Source organism: Camelus dromedarius, chromosome 34 (assembly GCF_036321535.1).
Source record: "Camelus dromedarius isolate mCamDro1 chromosome 34, mCamDro1.pat, whole genome shotgun sequence".
NCBI lineage: Eukaryota > Metazoa > Chordata > Mammalia > Artiodactyla > Camelidae > Camelus > Camelus dromedarius.
Window position 1 is genome coordinate 4234214 of NC_087469.1, and position 25178 is coordinate 4259391.

General features: G+C 39.5%; 1 protein-coding gene across 3 annotated transcripts in view; it reads left to right on the forward strand.

Annotated features, from left to right (window-relative positions):
• DIXDC1 (DIX domain containing 1) overlaps nt 1-24743 on the forward strand; it is a 71222-nt gene extending 46479 nt beyond the window's left edge. For all 3 annotated transcript variants that reach the window (XM_010986021.3, XM_010986015.3, XM_010986025.3), the window contains 12 exons: nt 2107-2160; nt 3527-3577; nt 5789-5893; nt 6306-6359; nt 6828-6905; nt 7001-7072; nt 7797-7886; nt 8220-8381; nt 8900-8966; nt 18655-18760; nt 19958-20066; nt 21452-24743. In XM_010986021.3, coding sequence (XP_010984323.1) covers nt 2107-2160; nt 3527-3577; nt 5789-5893; nt 6306-6359; nt 6828-6905; nt 7001-7072; nt 7797-7886; nt 8220-8381; nt 8900-8966; nt 18655-18760; nt 19958-20066; nt 21452-21532 — 1029 coding nt within the window. In that variant the 3' untranslated portion in view covers nt 21533-24743. The remainder of the gene's footprint in view (nt 1-2106; nt 2161-3526; nt 3578-5788; nt 5894-6305; nt 6360-6827; nt 6906-7000; nt 7073-7796; nt 7887-8219; nt 8382-8899; nt 8967-18654; nt 18761-19957; nt 20067-21451) is intronic.
• Nucleotides 24744-25178: the final 435 nt, after the last annotated feature.

The following is a 25178-nucleotide window of genomic DNA, read 5'->3' on the forward strand; positions in this document are numbered from 1 at the left end:
TTCCTTCCTTCCACAAATATTTCTTGATGCTGACTATGTGCCACACCCTGTTTCAAAGAGCTGGAGACACGCTAATGACAAATCAGACCTCAGCCCCTATCCTCATGGAGTTTACATTCAGGTCCCCTTTGAAGGTTCTCTTTTTCTGCCTGTGCCTTAAATGCTGCTGCTTCTCAGGGTTCTGCTCTGGGCCCTCTTCTATTTTATACGTTCACCTGGATTTTATCTGCTTCCATGGTGTGGATGAAAAATATTCCCTGCCATAGCAGTAAGCAAAGGATGTTACGGCCATCAAGACAGCAGCCACTGCAGCCCCAACTGTGCATCCTGAGGGTACTCAGGGTGGAAGAAAAGGAGGACACTGGCGCTTGATAGTTAAAGTGCAGATCAAAGGAATGATTTCAATGAGCCCAGACGCTTGCATCTTCCCATGCATAGAACAGCGCTAAATTGGGGAAGGGTATAACTCAAGTGGTAGAGCGCATGCTCAGCTCCCAAGAGGTCCCCGGTACTTCCTCCAAGCGGAAATCAATGAAGAAACCTAGAATAGGTTCTCTTTAATTAACAGTAATTCCTTGATGTTCTGACTGCCTGGTTTTTGTTGTAAAACTCCTATATATCCTGGCTCCTCCCTTACCTCTTTGGAGCAGTCCCTCAGAGCTGTCTAAGAGACTGTTTTCTAGGCTTAAGTCCTCAGTTTTGTCCACCAAATAAAACATAATTCTCCACTTTTAGGTTGTGCATATTTTTTTAGTTGATAGTGGCTTCACTCACTTCCCACCTGTCTCATATGTTGTCGCTCAAATGTTTATTTCCAGCTCAGCTCTCTCCACGGAGTTCTGCATTTGTAAATGCAACTGCCTGTTGATTATTTCCACTTATACGTCCCACAAGCATCTCAATTTCAATGAGTCCTAAATTAAACAGCTTTCTCTCCCTTCTGTCTTTCCCACCCCCAAAACTACTTGTCCTTTAGGGTTCTATTTTTTTTTTTTTATCACTATCGTTCTACCCAAATACCCAAAGCAAGTCTGAATTCCATCCTTGAATCCTTTGTGACCCTTCCCTGCATATCCACTGAACCAGAAAGCTTTATCCGTTTACTTTTCAAGTGTCTTCATCCAGTTTTCTCCGTCCTCTACTCCAGCTACTCCCCTCATTCAGACCTTCATCCAGTATTCTAGCGGCCTTCTAACTGGTTTTCCTGGTTCCTCTTCTGTCCTCCCCTAATTCATTTTCGATAAAATAGCAAGAATATTGTACCTTCAGTCAAATGAAATAAAATCCCACAATGTGAGAGTTGTGAGTTAAGTTTTGTTTGGGGCAAAATGAGGACTGTAGCCTGGGAGATGGCGTCTCAGAGAGCTCTGAGGAACTGCTCCGGAGAGGTGGTGGGGTGTGTGTGTGTCAGTATTATATGTGATTTTAGTGAAGGGAGGTACGTGCAGTCACGCACACATTTAGGCAGAGGCTTGCTGTTGGTCACGAGGAGCAGATGTCACCATGAATGATTTTAGTGCCTTTCTAGCTATGAGGAGATGCAAGAATTTGGGGTCATAAAATCTTCTCCTGAAAATGTCTATCTGAAGGCCTGTTCTGCCAGTTTTTCGCAGAGCACAGAGCGCCTCATTCCTCATCTCTGCCCTGCACCCCTTTCAGGGTGTGTTGAAGGTCAGTGGCTGCGGTGGTTCGTGATTTAATCCTTGTAGCGGCAGGTGGCAAGTGCCAATTTTTAGTTGGCACTTCAAAGCAAACTTTGTTTTGTCATCCCTTTGCCTAAAACGTTTCATCAATTCCCCCTTGCCCTTCATGACCCTGCTCCATCTCCCCGCCAGCTCCAGCTCTTGTCATCTCTCTTTCTCATTGCCCAGCCCCTTGCCCAACCCCCTGCACACAACACACACACTCCTTCTCAGCTTTGCCCACGTTCATCCGCTTGCTCCACCCTGGGCACGCGCCCACTAGGGGCCAGGGACTGTTTCCTGTCCTTTGCAGCCACGGTACAGGGCTGGCAAGCAGTAACTGCTCAATAAACATTTGTTGAATGAATGACTTCTGAACTGTACAGTGTAGGCACAGAACCATCTCTTTTTGCTTTATATTCAGATTATAATCCAAAGCCGTCTGGATCAGAGTGTGGAGGAGAATCAGGACCTCAAGGTATGTCAGGAAATGCACATTTTATCCTTTGAAAAAATTTTGGAAAAGTTACACACCAGCTTCAGGACGGTAGTGGGGAGAGGGGAAGGGATGCAGACTTAAGACTTCAGCTGTGTCTGTTATTACGTCTTTAATTGAAAGAGAGATGGGTCCTAAACATGGCAAAAGGGTAATACCTTTTTAATCTTGGTGGTGAGTAATAGGTATCTATGTCATTATTGCTTACATCTTTCTGTGCTTGAAATGTTTTATTGTTTATCTTTTTTAATTAAAATAAAAATGGATCGAATATCAATATGGTCTTTTTTTAATAGTTGACGTAACATCATATTAGTTTCAGGCATGCAACATACTGATTTGATATATGTATATGTTGTGAAATAAACACAATAGACCTAGTTAACATCTGTCACCATGCATAGTTACACATTTTTTTTTCCTGTTAGGAGAACTTTTAAGATCTACTCTTATAGCAACTTTCAAATACACAGTACAGTATTATTAACTATGGTCCAGTATGGTCTTTTTTAATGAATGTTTCTCAGGATTCTTTCAGGTCAATGGGTCTTAGTTTTTCTGAAGTCATAAGCATATGACTGAAGCCACTAATCCTCTCCCCAGAAATATGCATGCACACCCACTCACCGACTTGAGTTTTGACTGGAGTAACTTTGAAGCCCATCTGTGAATCCCCATTTTAGCCACGTTAATTCCAAACTCTTGATGCGATGCAATAGGAAAAGAAGAAAGTGGAGTCTGAGTTATGGGTGTTCCTCCTAAAGTCTCTTTCCTAGTGACAATCATATACATATATTTAATCTATTGTAAGGGAGGGTTAACTACCTAGTATCTTATTACTGGACTAAATATGTTTTCATGTGGTCCGTAAAGAACAATACCCTTTTGGAGAACAAAAGCATACAAACTCTTTCTGAACATTAAACCTGAAGATCATTATTTCATGAAATTGGGAGGTAGGCATATTAAGATATGATCATATATTTCAGTAAGAGGGATTTAGATGATTACGATTAAGTTTTCCTGTCGGTGAAGATTGTTAAACATAAGAATGAGAGCCTATGGGAATGTATGATATCTTCTTTCTTGGCAAGAAAAACCATGGGTGGTTGAGCTGGGCAGCTGGGCCACTGAGCCTGGGGGCCATAGGGAAGAATGGAATGGGCCCTATTTGTTCCTATGGGTCAGCCTTTACTGTTTGTTGGACCAAACCTGCCTTCTGTCTCCATTGAGGGTTGATTTTTCTTGGAATGGTTATCTGAGCTATGTGTTCGTACTGACAGGATGAGGTAATGCTTCTGAAGCAACCCAGCTGCTACCATCTGATCTAACTATATTTGGTTTGCAGAAAGAGCTGCTGAAATATAAACAAGAAGCCAGAAACTTACAGGGGATAAAGGTAAAAAAGAAAGACATTTGACTTTTTAAATAAACTCTCTACAACGTAAAGCAGTGGGTGCATGGGTACTGGTGTGATAGGTGGGTCCTGCAGTCTTTTCTGGTGTCCATTTGATGTACATTTGATGTGCACTTCACAGGCTCTGTGCTACTAGGAAAGAGAGGACTTTGTGGACGGGAAGTGAGACAGGTTGAGGAATATACCTTTGTTTTGCTGAGGCTTATTTCTGGTGGTTATGACTCATGGTCACGCCCCTCTGCCACCTTGATTGTGTCTATATGTGAAAACAATCAGTTTTTACAGTTTCCTTCCCTCTCAGTTTTTGGTCAGTTTTCTTCATTTCTAAAGAAGAATATACTCTTAAAATTGTAATTTACTTAGTTTTTGAATAGTTAGTAACATTCAAATGGTTTACAGTTAAAAAGGTATCAAAGAATCATCTACTTGAGTTCAAAGCTGCTCAATTACAGATACTATTCATTAAAAAATATTTTAAAAAGTATCAAAGAATAATCCTTGAGAAGTCTGCCTTCCAGCCCTGTCCTCCCAGTCACTTAGTTCTTTTTCCTGGAGGCAACAGTTGTCACCAAATATGGATGTATACAATTTTCCCCAAAATAATGGTATGCTATAAATTCAGCTCGACACGTTGCCTTTTTTGCTTAGCAATGTATCTTAGAGATCATTCTATTTCAGTAATAAAGACTTTTCTAGGTCTTTTTGGGGGCTGCATAGTATTCCAGTATGTGTATACATAATCATTTATTTAGTCAGTTCCTATTGATAGTTTTATGGGTTATTTCCAGTCTCTTGCTAATATAAACAGTGATCTAGCTAATAATCTTGAATATATGTTATTTCATCCAAATGGAAGCATATGTGTTACACAAATACCTAGTAGTGGAAAAGGATGCTCTTTAGCTGCTGCATTTGCTCTCTTCCCTACACTCATTTCATGGGCGAGACTAGAATATAACTCAGCAGCGTTTTCCAATGTCTATTCTGTAGCCTTAGTCCCTTGAGATACTCCAGAGAACAGCATGTTCCACGCATAAGTAAATTTGAGAAATGCCCTACAGGCTTAAAGAATCACAGTGAATAACAACATATTAAAGGATGAGAGAAGGTCTGTCATAGAGAGGTTGGCCTTAAAAAAATTTGGAGTATTAACCACAGAAGTGCTTTTTCTGTGTAACGCTTGTTAACATCCCGTGGAGCACGCTTTGGGAAATGTTACTCTGAACCACTGATGCCAAGGGCATCTTAGACCACCTTACCATGAACTGTCATGCAGACAGCATACTTAAGAATGGGCTCCCACATTCTCCAGAGCCTGCCCTCATTTCTTTGCAGTCTGTAAGGAGGGAAAAGTCAGGGCAAACATGCTGGGATGTAGCTCCAGTCCATTCGTTCCATTTGAAATGCTGTGGCTGGAGGACTGTGTCATAGCTGATGCTTTTAAGTGTGTGCAGCCCTGCCTTTTCTTAGGCCTGGTAGGAACCAAGATGGTCCAAGCTGAGAGAAAGAGAGCCTAAAGCTGTTAAGACCCGATGACCCTGGGAAGAGGAACCATCAGTCTCAGAACAGTTCTGAGCATGGAAGCAGAATCCCAGTCCCGGTCCAGACTCGGCACTGGAAGGCAGTGGAAGCAGGGCAGGAGCAGGGCTCTGGAAGGAGGGGTGGGAGCAATTCCGGGGCTCCTATATGACCTGGGTGTCAGGCAGTGATAGAGCCCAGCCCTCTAGGAAATAGGGACTTAGCAGAAAAGAAGAAGGAAGAAATGCTCATCTAGACTGAGTATTTATTGGCCCAAGACACAGATGAGAAAGCCAGGGAGGGAAGGAGGAAAGTGCATTGTCCAAGGTCACTGTCACAAAAGCAGGTGGTAGACATGTAATTTGAGTCTTGTTCTGTCTGATCCCAAAGGCCACTCATTCTCCCTCTAGTCCACCGTGCTGCCAACAACGCAGCAGGAGGTAGGGGCGCTTAATGGGTGGAGGGAAAATCAGGCTTCGGTCAGCTCGGTAGGACAGTGGGTAGGATTCTCCTTTGGTGTCCTGGAAGGGGACAGAAGAATCCCCGCTCACCTCCTTGTGGCGCTCTGTCTGTCTCCCAGTTTGCCAGAACCAGTGCTAGATATACAGTAGGGGGTTTAGTAACAACTGGCTGATTGATGAGTTGGGACCAGTAGTGACTGTGCTTTCTTCCCAGGATGCCTTGCAGCAGAGGCTGACTCAGCAGGACACATCTGTCCTTCAGCTCAAACAAGAACTACTGAGGGCAAATATGGACAGAGATGAGCTGCACAACCAGAACGTGAGTTGAAAGAGTGAACTTGGACTTCACTGAGCCCAGTAGCAAAATAGCATATGGCGTGAAGTCCTGTTAGATCTGCCATCCTGTTTTCTCTCATCTTACTTCTGTGATGCCTGCCCTCGGAGTCTGCAGTTCTTTTGTTCCCCATCAGGCTCCTCTCTGTTTCTAGATGAAGGCTTTGACCCCTTCAGCTTTGAGGACACTGAGACACTGAGGCTGCATCTTGGTTCTACAGTCTGATTACCTCACTAAAGACACGGAGAGCAGCTATGTGTTTTTTTACCATAGCCGTACCCTCTCTGTGATGTATGCTGTAACTGCCAGCATCAACTCCAGTTACGAAGTAGCTGGTTTCCAGCCGGGTTGGCAGATACCCTCCATGCCAGTGAATGCTTTCTTATCCTCCTTGCAGGTGGATCTGCAGAGAAAGCTTGAGGAGAGGAACCGGCTCTTGGGAGAATATAAAGTAAGACTGTGTATCAGTTTGGAAGTAATTTCCACCTGACCTTTTATGAACAATCTATTGTTGCTGTTGTTCAAAGAGCTCTTAAGTACTCTGTCATCCTTAATTTCTGTAAGGAAGTCCTTTCCTGGGTTCCCTTGATTCACTGATCCTGAAGATAGCATGGTTAGGAGAAGGAACACAGAACTAAGAGTTTGGAACCTTGCGTTCAGTCTTCCCTTCTGTCTGTAACCAGCATGGGTGGCACGTAGCGGTCCTCCTACAAAAGGCTGTTCCATTCCTCCTTACCTTTCCCAGAATCCTGCTCTGTGTGTGGCCACTACGGTGTGTAATGTCTTCCCGGGAAGCTCCAGGAAGGGACTGTTCCCTCTGAGGCTCTGTGCTTCTCAGGTGGAAAGTGCATCACAGAAGGTGAACTGTTGGATGTCCTTGGCTTTGCCCTGCATCTGAAAGCTCTGTCTCTTGTTGCAGAAGGAGCTGGGGCAGAAGGACCGCCTCCTGCAGCAGCAGCAGGCCAAGCTGGAGGAAGCACTTCGGAAACTCTCTGAGGCCAGTTACCAGCGGGTGGGAACGTGTCTGGCCGCCGACTTTCCTGCCCCTCTGACCTGAAGGAATCCTTTTCTGATCTAGTGTCTGATTTGCAGGTGGATCTGGAGCGGGAGCTGGAACACAAAGATGTCCTTTTGGCCCACTGTATGAAAAGAGAGGCAGAGGAGGTAACCTACAAGTTGGGGTCTCCCTCCCACAGTCACGAGGGCAACGAGGGAGATTCTGTTTCTGACTCAGGGCTGAACCAAGGCCACAGGTCGGTTTGTCAGGAGGCTCTTTGGTGAGGACGTTAAGAGTATAAGTTCCGGGATAAGAAAATCTGGTTTCAGAAGCCAGCTGTATCACTTGTTTGCCATTGTGTGACCTTAATTTGCTTATTAGCTTCCAAGCCTGAGAGATAAGGCTCATTTGTAAAATGTTAATAACAGTGGCCTTCTCTGTCATTATGAAGAATACATAAGATAGTCTGCTAAGTAATTAAACACAGTCCCGGGAGATCCACATGGCACAGAGTTAGGCTCAGAAAATATTAATCATTGTTCTTTTTCCTTCTATTACTGAAGCAAAGGCAGGAGATGCTGGAGCAGCATCCTTGGGCCCTCCAGTAGCTGGGCAGAGGCTCGGTGGGGGCCTCCAGCCTGAGGTTTCCATCTTGTTCACCCTTCACTCAACAGTGCCTTCCCAGTGTCAAGTATTGGGGATACAGCAGTGAACAAAAGGGGAAAAAAAATCTCTGCACTCATGAGGCTTAGATTCTAACAGAGACATTAAATAAATATGTAATTATATCCTGTGGCAGGAGGTGATCAAAGTAAAGAAGAAAAATAAGACAGGACACCCTGGGTTGGAATTCTCTTTTATAACAAGCATCCTTTCTTCTTGCCACAATAGGTAACCAATTACAACAGTCACAACTCTCAAAGCAACGGGTTTCTCCTTCCCGCGGCAGGAAAAGGAGCTCCTTCAGTCACTCACAGAGGGGTAGGTCCTTAGGATTTGAGTAGAAACCTGCTGCTTCCAGCTAAAGCCAGACGAGTACCCTAGCCATTGCCAGGAGATGAGGCCTTTTATATCCCGGCTGCCTAACTCTTGCTTCTATTGGGTGTGTAAAGATGTGGGACACTTGCCATCCAAAGGTAGGAATTAGTGGGCAAACAGCGCACACAGCCTGCTTCTGTGGAGGAAAATTTCCTCCAGCTCACACCTCCTCCTTCCAAAATGAAAGATCTATCCTGGAAACCTCTCGCTGGTATCTTCTTAAGCGCAGCGGTTGGGATGTGGTTAGTAATAATGGCACCGCGGTTTTGCCCGCAGACCAGCGACCTGCAGCTTGTTCGTGATGCCCTCCGCAGCTTGCGCAACAGCTTCAGTGGCCACGACCCTCAGCACCACACCATCGACAGCCTGGAGCAGGGCATCGCCAGCCTCATGGAGCGCCTGCACGCCGTGGAGACCCAGAGGAAGCAGGAAAGAAGGGTAATCTTTCTATGGTGTTTCTCTTACCTCCCGGAGAAGCTTAGCCTTACCAAGTTTAGTGTAGGAGAAGGCAGTGCTGAGATGGAAGACCCTGCCGAAGGTGACAGTTGCTTTTCTCTTTGGTTTTTGTCTCAGGGGAGCTGACTCTTTACCGTGGCCAGGCAGTCAGTCCAGGGAGGGAGTTCACCACAACTCTTGCTTTTAGAAACTGCCTAACTATCTTAGGAATCGTGGTTCTTGACCCCACAGGTCCCTCTTTACTGCTTGTTCCTCGTCCTCTTCCCCCTCAAATGAGTTTGGCACTGGTTGAGGAAATATATAGGAAAATATATTGGAAACTAGAAAGCTTTTTATAAATGTGCATTATTATTGTTAGGGTAAGTACGACCAATTTCACATACCGTGGAAGAAGATGTGGTCAAAAAGTATATACTTTAGGTACACTTTTATGATTTAAATTTCTTCGTTAAATTTCTCTCATTAATCGTAACTTTTGTGATTTTTGTGTGGCTCCCCAGGTTCGGGGTAAGTCCCCCAGAACTCAGGCAAGTAGTGAATACCGGGAGTCCTGGCCCCCAAATTCAAGTAAGTACTCGCTTTTGCTCAGTAAGGACTCCTAGTGTATTAGATCAGAAATTTAGTGTTTCTTGTGCTACTATTATTTTGGAGATAGAATTTTTCTTGTAGTACTTCGCTCTTAGAATATGTTATTTCTGTAGCAATGCTAGAATTGGGTTATTTCCAAGACTTTGAAGACACATACCATTATCATCACCACCACCATTACTCCAGGTACCATTTAGTCATTTGCAGGTTGCTACCAACTCGGAGAGGCTAAAATATCTTTGGAAAATATACAAGCTCAAAACAGTTATACCAAACAAAGCAAGATATACAACAACAAGCTCACATACAAATCATCCTAAAGTCCCAAATAACAGAAAATTTACAGTTCTTCATAGAGGCAGGAAGTTTAATTTCTTTGGGTACTTCCCTTAAAACTTGGAGTGCATAGCGTAGGTCATTCAGTTTGTTTTAACCTGCTGTATGCCCTCTCATTACATTTTTTCCCTTGTTAATTCCCATATGTTGGAACTCTACCCTGCCTGGTAATTTCTATTCTACTTTATATCTTACTTTTTGGTTTAATAACATTCACTTTTTTTTTAATCTTTTATAATTTACCCAGGCCTAGTCTAAAAGTACCTAAATAATAATTTGTAAAAACTGAATAGTAAAAAGCTGACCATAACCAGTTCTGTATGTTAAATATATAATTTCTAAACCTACATTAATAAAGAAAATCTAAAGTAAAACACTTAAAGCATTTGCACAGATGTGAAAGGGAGCAGCATTCTCAAGCCTCCAGATATTTTTTCCTCTTGAATGAGATATTTACACTGGGAATGAAACAGATTACGTTAGTACCAGAATTTGTGTCAGTTTCTTTTTCTAGCATTGTTTTGAACCAGTCATTTCTGTTTTCTTGGTAGGCTTTTTATTTTATTGTTATCCTCTTCAGTACTTTCTTCAGTTCGTATATACTGCCAATGTACGTAGGTCTAACATGTTTGGAAATTCTTTTTCAAAAGTCTAATAAATTTCTCCCTCCCTGGAATAATTCTCTTGTGTCTATGAATTACTTATTTAAAATACTGCAGCTTCTTATAAACTAGGATGTTAGTCTAATGTTTATATTTACAAATAAGTTGAAATGTTTCTCATCTAAAAATACAAACACGTGTAACTTGCTTAGCCCTCTAGCTCTGAACTTATTTCTCGTATTCCCCTATGTCAAACTTCTTGAAAGAGTAGCCTGCAATTGCTTTTTTTTTTCATCCTTAACCTCCCATTCACATCTTAATCCACTAGTTGGAGTGGGTTTACTCAGTTACTCCACAATCAAAGTGGTTACTTCTCAAACTTTATCTTCCGTTGACTTTTCAAAAGCATTTACTATTCTTGAATAGTCTCCTTCTGGAAGCCTTTTTCTCCTTTAGCTTCAAGGCCAACCAGCTATTCATTCAAGAAATAGTTATTGAGCATCCATGAGGTAGCACCCTTATCAGGCACTGGAGATGCGGGGATGAACATGAGGGACCTGGTACCTGCCCTCACTGGATTTCAGCCTTGTGAACTAGATACAGTCTCCTGTTCTTTTCCTTTTCTGTCTAACCCTCGAATGTTAATATGCCCTGGCATTCCGTTGGAAGTCTACACCTAGGCTTTCTCATATTCTTTTTAGGTGATCTCTTCCACTCCCATGGCTTCATCTACTCTTGTGTGCCAATTATTTTAAAACTTTCATCTCTAACTCAAAACCTATCCTGAGCTTCAGAACTCTACTTTTGAACACCAACTACATAATCTCTCTCTGTAGGGTCAAAAGGCACTTTAAACTCATGTCCGAAACTGGACACAAAACAGTAATGTGGAAAAAATGTGGAGTATGGAATCAAAGAGATCTGGGATGCAGTTGTAGCCCTCAGCAGAGTATATACCATGGGCAAGAGTGTTAATTAATATCCCTGCATTTAGTTTCTGTGTTGATGAAATGGAGATAATTTTGGAGGATTATCAGCATTAAGTGAAATACTATATGCAAATAATCTGATGTAGTGTGTGGCCTACGAAAGATGCAAGGCTATACCCTTTCTTTCTCATTTTCATCACAGCCAAATCTCCTGAAAGAGTAATCTTCTCTCTGAACCCACTTTCTGTCTTGCCATTTACTCTTAAGGGAAAACAACAACAATAATTATTTCAGACTAAAAATTAATATAGTAGATTATTGGAATAGAATTGAGAGTTCAGATAAAATCCATACATACATCTAAGATCATTTGACCAGCTAATAGTATCTGCAGCCAATGTTGCGAGGACAACTGGACATCCACACGCAAAATAAAGTTGGACCCCTACCTCACACCATGTACAAAAATTAACTCAAAAATGCGTCATTGACCTAAATACAAGAGTTGAAACCTTAAAACTCTTAGAAGAAAACAGGGGAAAATACAAATGATCTTGGATTCCAGACATCAGAAGAGTGAGTAACAAAACTGAAAATAGGGAAATTGGACTTTATTAAAATTAAAAACTATTTTGCATTGAAGGATATTATCAAGAAAGTGAAAATACAACCAGAAAAGGAGAAAATTTGTGAAAATCATGTATCTGATAAGGGTCTAGGATGAAGAACCTATGAAGAACTTTTACAACTTAACAACAAAAGATAGAGAAATCTGATTAACAAATCGGCAAAAGAACTTGAATAGACATTTCCCCAAAGATGATAAATAAATGACCAATAAGTACATGAAAATATGCTTAAACTCATTCGTTATTAGGGAAATGCCAAACAAAACCACCATGAGATACCACTTAATGCCTACTAGGTAGTTCCAAAAAATGGAAAATGAAAAGTGTTGGTGAAGATGTGGGGAAATTGGAACTCTCATACATTGCTGGTGAGGATGTAAAATGGTAAGCTCCTGTGGAAAACAGTTTGGTGATTCTTCCAAAAGTTAAACATAGAATTACTATATGACCTAGCAATTCCATTCCTAGGTATATACCCAAAAGAATTAAAAGCAAATGTTCAAAAAAAATCTTGTACACACATGTTCATAGCAGTATTATTCACAATAGCTAAAAGGTGGTAACAACCCAAATGACCCTTAATTGATGAATGGATAAACAAATTCTGGTATATCCATACAATGGAATATTATTCAGCCATAAAAATAATGAAGTACTGATACATCCTACAACATGGATGAATCTTGAAAATGTTGAGTGAAAGATTCCAGACACATAGTACAAAGTACGAAGATTGGGGTGGAGGAATTAGGACTTTACTGTTGTAAGGGCTCTACTGTTGTAACTTCTATAATTCTTATATTACATGTAAAGTGGTGTAATATCATTTGAAAGCTGACTAATTAAAGATATATACTTAAATCCAAGAGCAACCACTAAATTTTTAAAAGGTTAAGTAAAAAATTTAATAGTGGAGATAAAAAAGAAACATAAAATAATCTAATAGCAAAAAAGTAAAATATTTCATTATTAAAAATATCATTTACATTTGAAACAGTGTATCCAAATGAAGAATCTAAACACACTGGCCTTTGAAGACAATAACCGCCCCCCCCCCCTGCCAATGCACACACACAAACACCTTCAATCCAAAGGCAGGGTAAAAAAGAGGATAAGAGAAAAAAAGGCCAAGAAAAGTATGGAACAATTAGAAATAAAGGAGATGATAGAGTTTTTAAAAACAATTTGGTTTTTATTACATAGTTCTTTACCACTTACAAAATTGTTATCAGCATCATATTAATAGGGAGGCGGCCTTGTATGATGGGAAAAACATAGCTTTGGAGTAAAGCAGAGCTGTATTTTAACTCTGGTACTGCCAGTCATGAACTCTGGAACTTCAGGAGCCAAATACTTTATCCCTAACGTCTTTTCTTCATTGGTAAATGTGGGTTATGATACCCAGTTATGGATGCTACAAAGATGAGCGAGGTACCATATTCAAGTTCTCAGCAGAGTAGCTGGTCTGTGGGCCAGAGTTTAAAAAACATTTACTTAGAGGCTGTTATCATTTTATTATATTTTGTGGAACATGATAGATTTTAAACAAAACATATAATAAGTACCTTAAATATAAATGGTCTAACCGTATCAATTAAAAGATTAGAGATGGTCAAATTGGATGAAAAAGCAAGATTCAACTATATGCTGTCTATAAGAAACCCACTTTAAATATAATAATATAAGTAGATTAAAAGTAAAAGGATGGAAAAAGATGTACCATGGAAGCACTAACCAAAGGAAAGCTGGTGTGGTTATATTAGTATTAGGTAAAATATATTTCAGAACAAGGAATATTTACAGGTATAAAGAGAGATAATATAATGATAAAAATGATCAGTTCACCAAGAAGACATGCAGTCTTAAATATGTATGTATCTGATAATAGCTTAAAAATACAAGAGGTAAAGACCAATAGAAAGAAGGAATAGATGACTCTCCAGTTGTCCTTTTTGCAGTGATGGATTCTACTAGTGGAGAGAACATCAAATAAGCATATAGAAAATCTAGACAACGCTCTCAGCCAACTATTCTGATGGACATTTAGGGAACATTCACCCGATGACAGTAGAGAACATATTCTTTTCAAGTACATTTGGAGCATTCACTGAGATAGCCCATAGTTTGACCATAAGACAAAACTCAACAAATTTAAAAGAACTGAAATCATACATAGTGTTCTCTGACCATTATGAAATTAAACAAGAGAGCGATAACAGAAAAATATCTGGAAAATCTCCAAATATTTGCAATTGAACAAACATACTGCTAAATAACCCATGGGTCAAAGAGGCATTCAAAAAAGGAAATCAGAAAATATTTTGAATTGAATTAAAAGTGGGAAGATGTATCAAAATTCATGGGATTTGGCAGAAGCATTGCTTACAGGGAAATTCAAAGAATTAGATATACATACATTATAAAAGAGGAATGGTTCAGATCAGTGATTTCTTAAATGACCTAAAATTCCACCTTAAAAACACAAAAAAGAAAAGAAAACTGAACTCAATGGAAGCAGAAGGAAGGAACTAATAAATACAAGATGGAAATCATTGACACTGAAAAACAGAAATTTGGAATAAAATCAATCATACTCCAAACTGGTTCTTTGAACAGTTTAATAAAATTGATGAACCTGTCACCAGACTTCCCAAGAAAAAAAAGAGAGAAGACACAAATTACCAATGTTAAAAATGAAAGAGAGAACATCACTCTACGTCCTATAGACATTGAAAGCATAATTAAGGAATGATCTTATGCCCATAAATTTGACAACTTTGATGAAATGGATAAATTCCTTGAAAGACACAAACTATCAAAACTTACTTGAGGAAACAGATAAGCCAAATAGGTACATAGTTATTAAAGGAATTGTAGTTTAAAGTACTCCATCAAAGAAAACTCCAGAACCAGGTGGATTCACTTAAGGAAAAAAGTACCAATTCTACACAAACTCTTCCAGAAAATAGAAGAGGAAGGAACACTTTCTAATACATTTTATTTTACCCTAATTCCAAAACCAGTATCTCTAATAAACACAGATGCAGGAAAAAGAAAGAAAAAGCATAGAAATTGGAAAGGAAGACAAAATTGTCTCTCTTTGTAGATGACATGATTGGCTATATAACAAAGCCCCCCCAAATCTATAATAAAGCTACTAATAACTAAGAAGTGGGTTTAGCAAGGTCATAGGATACAAGGTCATTATACAAAAAGTCAATTATACTTCTATATACTAGCAATGAATATTTGGGAATAGAAAATATTCAAGTATCATTTATAGTAGGACCAAACAAAATTAAATACTTGGATATAAACTTTACAAAATATATGCAACATTTCTATACTGAAAACTACAAAAAATACTGATGAAATAAATCAAAGAAGATCTAAATAAATGGGGAGATATATCACATTCATGGATTGGAGTACTCAGCATTGTGAAGGTGGTATACTCTCCCCAAATGGTGCATAGCTTTGTGCAATGCCAATAAAAATCCTATCAGACTTCTGGTAAATATTAACAAGCTGACATTAAAATTTATATGGAAGGTACTAAAATATTTCCCCCAAAAAGTTGAGAAAAATGAACAAAGTAGTTGGAGAGCCTCACTACCTGATTTCAAGCTTAACTATAAAGTTAGAGTAATCAAGACAGTGCAGTGTAGACGAATGGATAGTCACATAGATCAGTAGAGCAGAACAGCGTTAAAAACCATTTACCTACAGACTGTTATGATTTTATTATATTTAGTGGAACATGATAGATTTTAAACAGAGAAACAGATTTTAAACAGAGAAGTGAGAAATACTGTATTTGGCCAGTCGGTTTTCAACAATGTGCAAAAAGTACACAATGGCAAAAGGAGAGGCTTTTCAACAAGTCCTGGAACAATTAAAGACCCATATTAAAAAAAAAAAAAGAGCTTTGACCCATACCGGATACCATATATAAAAAATTAACTCCAAATGGATCATAAACCTAAAAGTAAAAGCTAAAACTGATTTGTGATTTGTCTTAAAATCATGTATTAAATTTATACACACACATATATTCACAAGGATATGTTTTTGTGTCCTTTGTTCTCTGAGGTCTTCTCTATATGATTTTTTTTCCCTAGAAGAGTATCCAGGTAAATTTTAATAATATTATTTTGTGAACACTTTATATTTTCTGGTTATTGTATATTATAGTAATTGTAGTAGCGATAGATTTTTGAAAATAAATGTATTTAAATAAAAATATTCAATACATGATGATACTAGGAGTATGGGTAGATTTAGAAGATACTTGTGAAAGAGGTGAGCAAATTACTGCAGTTTGGGAAAGAACAATTTAAAATATTTGCCTCTCCCTTCCTGTCTTCTGCTAATAAGCAGAGGAATGACTTGTAGACCGACAGACACCAGGGATCTTAGATAATCCATACACTACATAATAGCTCAGGAATAATGGGATGTTGGTACCTCCCTTTTACTGTACGTGATTTTTATAGTAGTACTACCCTGAAACAACAATGACCATTTTGTCATATGATTTGATGTTGAGTAAGACTATTTCTCTCTTATTCTCTTTCACTTGAAAAGTCTGTGCAATCGAACTCAGCCTTCTTCATTTGTCGCCTGGAACTGCTCTCACTAATGCCATCTATGACCTATTTACCAAATCTGTCTTTATCTACGAGACCTCTGTGTGGCATTTGACATGATTACTCTTAACCTTGAAATTCACCCAGAATATGTACGTAACATTTGTACTGGTTAGCTTGGGCTGCCAAAACAAAATACCATAGACTAACTGACTTGAACAACAGAAATGTATTTTCTCACAGTTCTGGAGGCTGGAGGCCCCAAGATCAAGGTGCTAGCGTGGTCAGGTTCTGGTGAGGGAGTTTTCTTCCAGGCATGCAGACGGCCGCCACCTTTTTGGTGTGTCTTCATGTGGTGGAGAGAGACCTCTAGTGTCTCTTCCTCTTCTTATAAGAGCACCAAGTTCTATGGGATCAGGGCTCAGCTCATAACCTCATTTAACTTGAATCCCTCCCTAAAGGCTCTATCTGTAACACAGTCACATGGGAACGTAGGGCTTCCACATACAAATTTGGGGAGGACATAGCTCAGTCCCTAGCAATAGTATTTTCATATTTTATCTCATTTTTTTGTAACTGTTTTGTTATTTCACCGCATTAGACATTGAGCTCCTTAATGGATGGGGAGTGTATCTTTTTTTGCATCTCTAGTCCTCAATACATTTATAGGCACCCAATAAACCCTTTAAATGAATAATCCTTCTGTTCCCCATCTTAGGTAGTGGTACTATCATGCATCTACTTTCCCAGACCATAAATCTGTTATTTTTCACTTTTCCCTTTTATCCTGGATGTTCAACTATATTCCAAATACTAAGACTTTTAACTTCTAAAGGTCTCTCGAATCCATCCCTCTTCTGGTTCCAGGGCTGTGTCTTCTCCTTCCTCATCTTTCAGGTTATTTTAATTGCCTCTTAACGGGATTACTGGTTTCCAAAATTTCTCCCATCCAAACCATACTTTATTTTGCTGCTAGATCGACCTAAAATGCCAGTCAGATTGTATCACTCCCTTTTAGTGTCTTCCCCAGAGCTTAAGACTAATATCTAAACGCCTTGGCTGGGCAGTCCTTTGTGATCTGGGCCCTGCCTACTTTATTATGCTCATCTGCTATTTCCCAGTGTATTATTATGCTCCAGCCTCACTAGTTGACTTTCAGTTTTATAAATATGTGATCCTTTTTCATGCCTTTATGTATCCTTCCTTCTTGGAATGCCCTTTCCAACCTATACGTCCAGTGATTTTTTTTAAAGCTGCTTTGTTTAACAATTCTCGAACTATAGGACCTTTCTGATCTCTTCCAGGTGGAATTAACTACTCCATCTTCAGTCTTCCTGCGCAGTTTGTACAAATCTGATTTTAGTGTACTGTAATTGTTATCATATCTGTCATCCATACTAGACTGTGAAATCTTTGAGGTCAGAGACCACATATAGTTGACTTTACAGTTTCAAAATCTAGCACATGGTAGATGCTCAGTAAATACTTGTTGAATGAATGAATGAAAGGACCAATCATAAAATTTAGTGATAATAGTGAATATTTTATTAAAGAGCCACTGTATGCCAAGCCCCGTTCTAGGTGCTGGAGTCAAAAGGGCATCATGGCATGTAGGTTTCAATAACTGGCATTCTTTGAAAAAAATTCTGAAAAGTGACTCATTGCGATTGCTGTGCAAAGAGAAGAGTGTTCCCTTGTCTTTCTCCCCTGTATTAATTCATCCCTCATACTCCCTTATTTTAACCCCCTTCCTAGAACTTCTCTCTAGTGGCTGCCAGTTTGATTGGGATCAGTGCCTAGAATAAGTTAAAAAAAATGTGTAGCTGAAATTGCAGGAGATTTTGTAATAAAAGTTTGGTTACTGTTTTTTTGTCCTTCCGATAAAAGTTTTTAATTAGGCTTTTCTCCTTTTCTCTTAAAGTCATAATCACTAGTAACTCATTAATTAAAATTTTTCATAAGTACTTATACAAAGGATAGAGATAAGATGTGGATCAAGAAACCTGAGTTAAAAACCATGGGGACCAACACATATAAACCCTGTGTAGCTAAGGGATAAACCTTGTACCTTTCAGACTGGAAATATAGGGCCCCTTGGAATCTGAGTTTCTAAGGTTACTTTGCTCCTGTGGTTCTTGTTCCTAATCATTTCTCTTTTCATGAATTGCATGCACTTCCTCTATCACTGATCTGCAAAATCTGAGTGTTGGCAGTGCCTGCAGCTCCTGCTACGTGTCCATTCTGCCCCAGCTGAGATCTTGCTGGGCTTTTCTGACCTCTTTTGACTCTTAGCAACAGTGCCTGTGAGAACAGTTGCTATTCCCCTGCCAGCATTACCTGGGATGGGTGAGAAATGATGGTCTTTGTGTAGCATCCATGTCCGAAGCACCTCTTGTTTTAGTGGCCTCAATGGGTCACTTCCTGTGGGTCACACCCTATGGACATGGTGTTTGGCAGGGGTGTGAAACTGTGCTGTGACCTCAGGCAGCTTCATTCTCCTGGGACATTTTAAATAACTGGAAATTAGGGGTGTTTGGAAGCAAGTGGAGTGTTCTGACCGCAAAGTCTCTCTCTGACCGCAGAGTTGCCTCACTCACAGAGCTCTCCAACTGTCAGCAGCGCCTACACGAAAGTGCTCTATTTCACTGACCGGTCACTTACGCCCTTCATGGTCAATATACCAAAGAGGTGAGATTTTGGGATCATTATTTCTCCTTTAACTATATTCCATATCTTATAATAACCTTTAATGAAAAGGAATATGAAAATGACTGTATGTATATATATATATGCACGGCTGGGACAATATGCTGTACACCAGAAATTGACACATAGTAACTGACTGTACTTCAATTAAAAAAAAAAAGGACAGAAAGGCAAAATCATCAGTTACTGCTCATCTAACCAGTGGAGAGGTGTTTGAGAAGCAGTGTAGTGAGAAGGGCACAACCATTGGCATTACAAGGGACAAGTCATGATATGCTAGATACAGACACAATAATAGTGCTTCAAATCCTGATATGCAAAGATGCTTCAAGTTAGGAAAAATAGCTCCTGCAGAAAGCCATGGATTGCAGCCTGGCATACACTGATCTTTGTTCCTATTTGATGACTACAACTAACTTATAGCGAATTCATGTTAAAAACCTTCAAACCTTCAGACACTCAGTTAATATACTTCCTTTTAAGGTAAATGGCTTCAAAGTAAAGATCTAGCACCTTTACTTAAACTCTAGCACCAACTACTGAGAGAGGTGTTAAGATTTCCTTTTCGTGAAGAGTCTGCTTACTTGGTCTGGATTAGAGGGGAGCTTTCTGAAGTAAAAATGGTGATAATTTAATTCTACCAGCCTGGAGAAATGGAATTGTTGCAAAGAAGGAAATCAAGAGAACTCAGAGATGTAGTTTAACAAATTAGATTTTAGAGGCTTTGTGTCTTATTTCCAGAATAAAACAGAAAAAAAGTGATTTGGCTGTAACTGAAATAATAAATCTATTTTATTTATTTAAAAACATTTTTGAGAGGTGGGGGTAATTGGGTTTATTTATGTATTTATTTATTTTAATGGAGGTGTTGGGGATTGAACCCAGGACCTCATGCATGCTGAACAAGCGCTGTACCACTGAGATAGACCCTCCCGCAATAAATCTATTTTAAATTCTCAGATTACCCCATTTGTAATGCCATTTTCACTCCCTGGTAGTGACTGGCTCCCTACCTCTGCGGTTCCAGAATTGTATGGGTTATCAAGGGCCGTGAGCTAACAAGGCCATGCTCTTTCTGCCTGCAAAGACTTTGGCTGGGGCTTGGGTTTAAAGCTAACATGTTATCTTTCCAACCTGTTGATAAACAGTCTATTTTAGTGTTCTCTCCTTTTGTCACAGGTTGGGGGAGGTGACCCTGAAGGATTTTAAAGCCGCTATCGACCGGGAAGGAAATCACCGGTATCACTTCAAAGCGCTGGATCCCGAGTTTGGCACTGTCAAAGAGGAGGTACAGAATCCACGGGGAGTCTGCGTGGTATTGTTTGTTGTTCCTAAACCCCAAAGACTCCAGCTCAAGGGCTAGTATCCAGGAGTACTCGAGTTCCCTAACCAGGTCAGAGGAGTTTCCTGGACCCTCAGACCTGTCTGATTCCACTAGAACCAGAAGCTTCAGGGAGTGGTCCTAGAAGTTGATAGCATCTGTAGTTCATGGACTTAATCACTTTGGATATCCAAGTTTGGTCCAAACTTGGGTAGAATTATTATTTTAAAAAGGAAAAAGTTTTGTTAGGGAAAATGAAGAATCTACATTGAACAAAAGCTTGGCGTTGGGGGTCTCTTTTCTCTCTGTAGCCAAACCTGAGAAAACTTTCTGCTTCCTACGTGGAGCAAAGGAAATAAACTGGCGTGAATATATGAAACTGTATAGTGTGGTGGTAGTGTCTCAGATAATGAAAACAAGGAAATGCTTTAAAGTCATCTATGTTTACTCTCAACTCCTTGACTAAGTTTCTTAGACTACATTTCTCTTTATAATCCATCTACCCAAACACTTCCTTTGGGGAAGAGAGTTCTGGGTTATGACATATTACAAGTGCTCTCTTTGCGGTTACAGAATGAAAAAGTTTGGAGAAGCCAATGTTTTCTTCTATAAAGATTTCCTCACTGAAATGTTTTCATAATCCTGTTCTATTAGTGGCTTAGGAAACAAATTGAATGAATTGCATGCACACGTTAAGACTGGTCTGCATTCTAACCCTTTCTTTACAGTGCCCAGGACCAGAATTTTCCCCTTTCTCATTTTTTTTTAAATGCTTATAGTACTGCTTTCTCCTAGAAGCCCAAAGTGCCTATGGTTAGTAATTTATTAACTCTTATAAATCTCTATGAGCAAAGCAGTATTAGAGGGATGGTTTTACCATTCCATAGATTTGAACTAAAGAATATATAAAGTATATGTAGAGTTGACCCTGGGATGAGTTTGAACTGCATGGATCCACTTATATGCAGATTTTTTTAATAAACATGCACTACAGTATTACAGCAGTTCCTTGAATCTGAGGATGTGGAACCATGCACATGGAGAGCCGACTGTGAAGTTACATGCGGATTTTTGACTGCACTGGGTCAGGGGTGGGGTGCTGGTGCCCCTAATCCCCATATTGTTCAAGGGTCAACTGTATTTTTTTTTTTTTTACCAGTTGTAAGTTTAGGGACAAAACCAGAGGGACACAGGCTCAACTCAAGAATTTCCTCTACACTCTCTTATCCTTTATGTTTGAAGTCTTGTATTTATCAGCTACAGTTATTTTAGACTGTGGTTTCAGAATTGTATGGGTTATCAAGACTCCCCATCTTACAGGTTTTTCACTGTGGCTTTTTTCCTTTCTCTAGGTTTTCCACGATGATGATGCCATCCCTGGCTGGGAAGGGAAGATTGTAGCCTGGGTGGAAGAAGACCATGGAGAGAATTAATGCTGAGTATTAGACTGGGGGCTTGTGGAACTTGGCACTCCCTGGCTGCTTCACTCAGGAAAGAGGACTAAAACCAGAACACAGTAAGAAGTTTTCAGTTTGTGCTGCCAAAACAGAAGTTTCTCCCAGGGTGAGAGCCACAGGCCAGTCCTGTTTCTGTGCCTGGCAAGTGTGTACTTAAAATCCCTGTCCAAATGTAGACCATGGGTTCTTCTGGAGTTCCTTGTCCGTGGGAACACAGTGTTTTATTCTACTCTGAGGACAACAAACCGAAGGCCTTAACCAATGGGGATGGATCATCCCGCTCCTGGATGGGCATGGCTGCTATTACCTGGAACCTGGGAACTGGATGCATCACTCCTGTGTGTCACAGTATTATCTGAATTGGCCTCAATGGTTGCAGCAATCAGAGTCCCAGCATTTGTACTCACAGACAAGGCAAAGGTACCAGCTTTTTTGCTTCTTTGCAGCTATTGCAAATCAAGAATAACTCATAAGGTGGTACCAAAGATGAAAGCCAACTCTTCAGGAATTTTTTTGGACTGGACACAGATGGTGCTGAACTGTTGATTGGATTGAAAAAGGGCTGCCCGTATTGTGCTATACTATGCTGAAACCATAATTAAGACAGACCTTGGGCTGCCTCTTGTGTCTTAACTGGTTCTGCAACTTGTCCTGTAGCCCACAGAGGGCATATTTCATGTACTGCTAGTTGTCTCTGGGGACTCTTTAACTTTAGAGCCATTTTTTTTCCCTTCCAAGTGATGAACTTTGTGTTTGAAAGGAATAAGGAGTGAAAGTCTCCTTCATAATCCAGGCGGGTATGGAAAGGTGCTGCTACCCACATCTTCTTGACTTTCTTTCTCTCATGACTTTCTTTAGCTCATGGTGTCTCCTTTGCAGTCAAAAGGAGACAGACCATTAGTTTCAGTATTTGTGATTTATGAGTACTAAGCATGAGTTACTTGTCTGTCCCCCTTCATTTCAAGGCCAGAGTTAATTTCTATTATATATTTAGTCTAGGCTAATCCCTTAGGGCACAGTAGAAACCGTGGGGGCGTGGAGCAGGAGTTGGGAATGGCAGGGTTGGTTCTGGGTGCAAAACCTGAGAATCCTTTCTCATGTGCAACACTGTCAGCTGTAGAAGCTAGAAGAGTTAAACTTCCAGAGATTACTTAGTATCTTGGGTTTTCTCATTCCTTCACCACGGACCATCCACCAGTCAGATACATGCGTGTGATCACCAACGTACACTGCCAACCGGAAGAGTCAGACAGATCAGCTGTGGGTTCTTGAGCTGTCTGTCTCTAGTTCATCTCCCCTTTTCAACCATTTCAACAGACTACTTGTTGGAGTTCTGAGATGACATTTTATGGTTTTATATAGATGTGTCTTTTTAAAATAGTTCATGTTTGGAGAATTCTTTTGTACTCATTTGTTTTTTGTCCAAGAACCATGTCTATTTTTATAACTTGAGTGTGAGCTCTGTATATTCTCACATTCTGTATACGGTATCCATTTTCTAGAGAACCCAGTAGCTTTTATACAGGCTCTTCTCTTCTTACCAGCCCTTGTGGTTTCAGAACCAGCTTTATTTTATTACAAGTACACTAATGACAACTAACTCCTGTTCCAACCCTACCAGCCATTTTAGCTGTGGAGATAGTTTAACGTAACCTATGTGATTGCTCCTCTAGCAGACAAATGGAACTCAAAAGACACCTAATGTCTTTCATGTGGTCTCCTCCGATTGAAGAATGATTTCTCATCAGAAATGCCTGGGAAAATTTGTGAAAGTCAGTTAAAAGCAAGAATAATTCATTATGAAAGCAAATAGAAGAAACCAATGTATTCCTCCGTGTTTCCCGCCCCTCCCCCGGAAGTCTGGAGAAAAAGTCCTCATGTCACCCGTTTCTCTGTTGCATGAATTTCAGTGTTTTGCTCTAAGACAGCATGGGGTTATCAGGCCAGAATTTGTTACTGTATTTTCAATACAATTTATCTTGAATGTCTGTCTCTTAAGTCAGTTTTTACTTGTCAGGTTTTTTTTTCCCCCAGCATTCTTACATTATGTAGAAATTCTTAAATTTCTGTAATTCTGTAAGAAATTCTACATTCTTAAATTATGTAGAATTTAACTTTGCAAAGAAAATTACATCACAAAAATTTCAGAGTCCTCTACCTTCTTTGTCTTTTATCTCTGTCTCCTTTGGAAAAGGACCTGCATGGCCTTAGTGCCTCCCTAGAAAGTCTGAGTTGAGTTAATAGCTCATTAATTTCACATGCCACGGGTAATAAATAAGCACACCCACAACAGGATGTCACTCCAGTAATGTTTGTGTAAAATGTGTTGGTAATCCTCATTCCACTTTCTAAACAGAGGAGCTTTCTAGGAGGAGTGCCCATCGATTCGTTCTGGTTTGAATAGTCTCCTATTTGAAACAATAGGAGGCCTCCTGACTCATTCAGAGTATTGTCCCCTACTGGCATTTGTGTAGGACAGTCCATCCTGCCACTGCTGAAGTTCTCTTTCTCTGCGAAAACTAAAGAACTAGAATGTTTAGAGTTCATGAAATAATCTCTAAGCCATGTTAGATTACAAAAAATGACCCTCTAATAAATACTAAGTTAGTAGAAAGCTCAATTCCTTAAAAAGTCTTCATTTACAAGCTGAAGACTTTGCACTCAGTTAAAGTAGCTGGAATTGGAACTTTACAATCTCTACCTAAAGAATTTAGGTTAAACTTACGTGGTAATGACAGCCCTACTTACTGACCAGCTTTTCAGCTCTTTTTGACAGATAGTTGTAAATTAAGGAAAACATCTTTATGCTCTACATCCAATTCCAGAGGACTCCAATTACGTAAAAGCATTTAGGTCATAATTATAATAATTTTCATTTTTCCATAAAATAAACATTATGATTGCACACTCTATTATCTGAATTTATGTAAGAGGTATAACTTGCTTAAAATATATATGTAAAGTTATATTTTCTTAGAAACATGGGTGTTTGCAACCATTGCTTTCAAAGAGATTATTACCATGTATTCTGTTTTACAGTATGTTTTCATGAAGACTGTGTTGTACCAGAGGCTTCTGATTATCAAAGTGACAACCAGTTTTAATTGCCTGTATGTACCAGATTTGTGAACTAATTAAAAAAACCCAGAAACAAACTATGAATAAAATGGAGTTTGCAAACTAAATACCATTAATCGTTTTCACTTGTGTTTATCAACTGACGTTAATCAATGAAGCTATTTACATTTAGTGAAAGTAAATTTCCTCAAGTGGTCTCCCAGCAGCATGTTTACTCATTACTTGGGGAGTGGAGATAAGGATTACTTTATTGCTACAGATACTACTATTGGTATTGCTAATGTAAGTGCAAAATAGGTTATTACTAGCAAAGAAAATTCATTTATTTAGCACTTCTTTGACATTATATATAAATGTGCAAACAAATACGAATTCAGGACTCTAAACTGTATGACAAGATAGTCTCCAATGCAAAAGCAAGAAACATTAACTAGAGATGCTCAGAAATGTATATTTAAAAGAACCAGAATTTCCAAATTAATTTGAAAGCTGCCTTCCAAAATTTAAGTAGCCTTCATTTATCACTTTAAATGTTTCATGCATA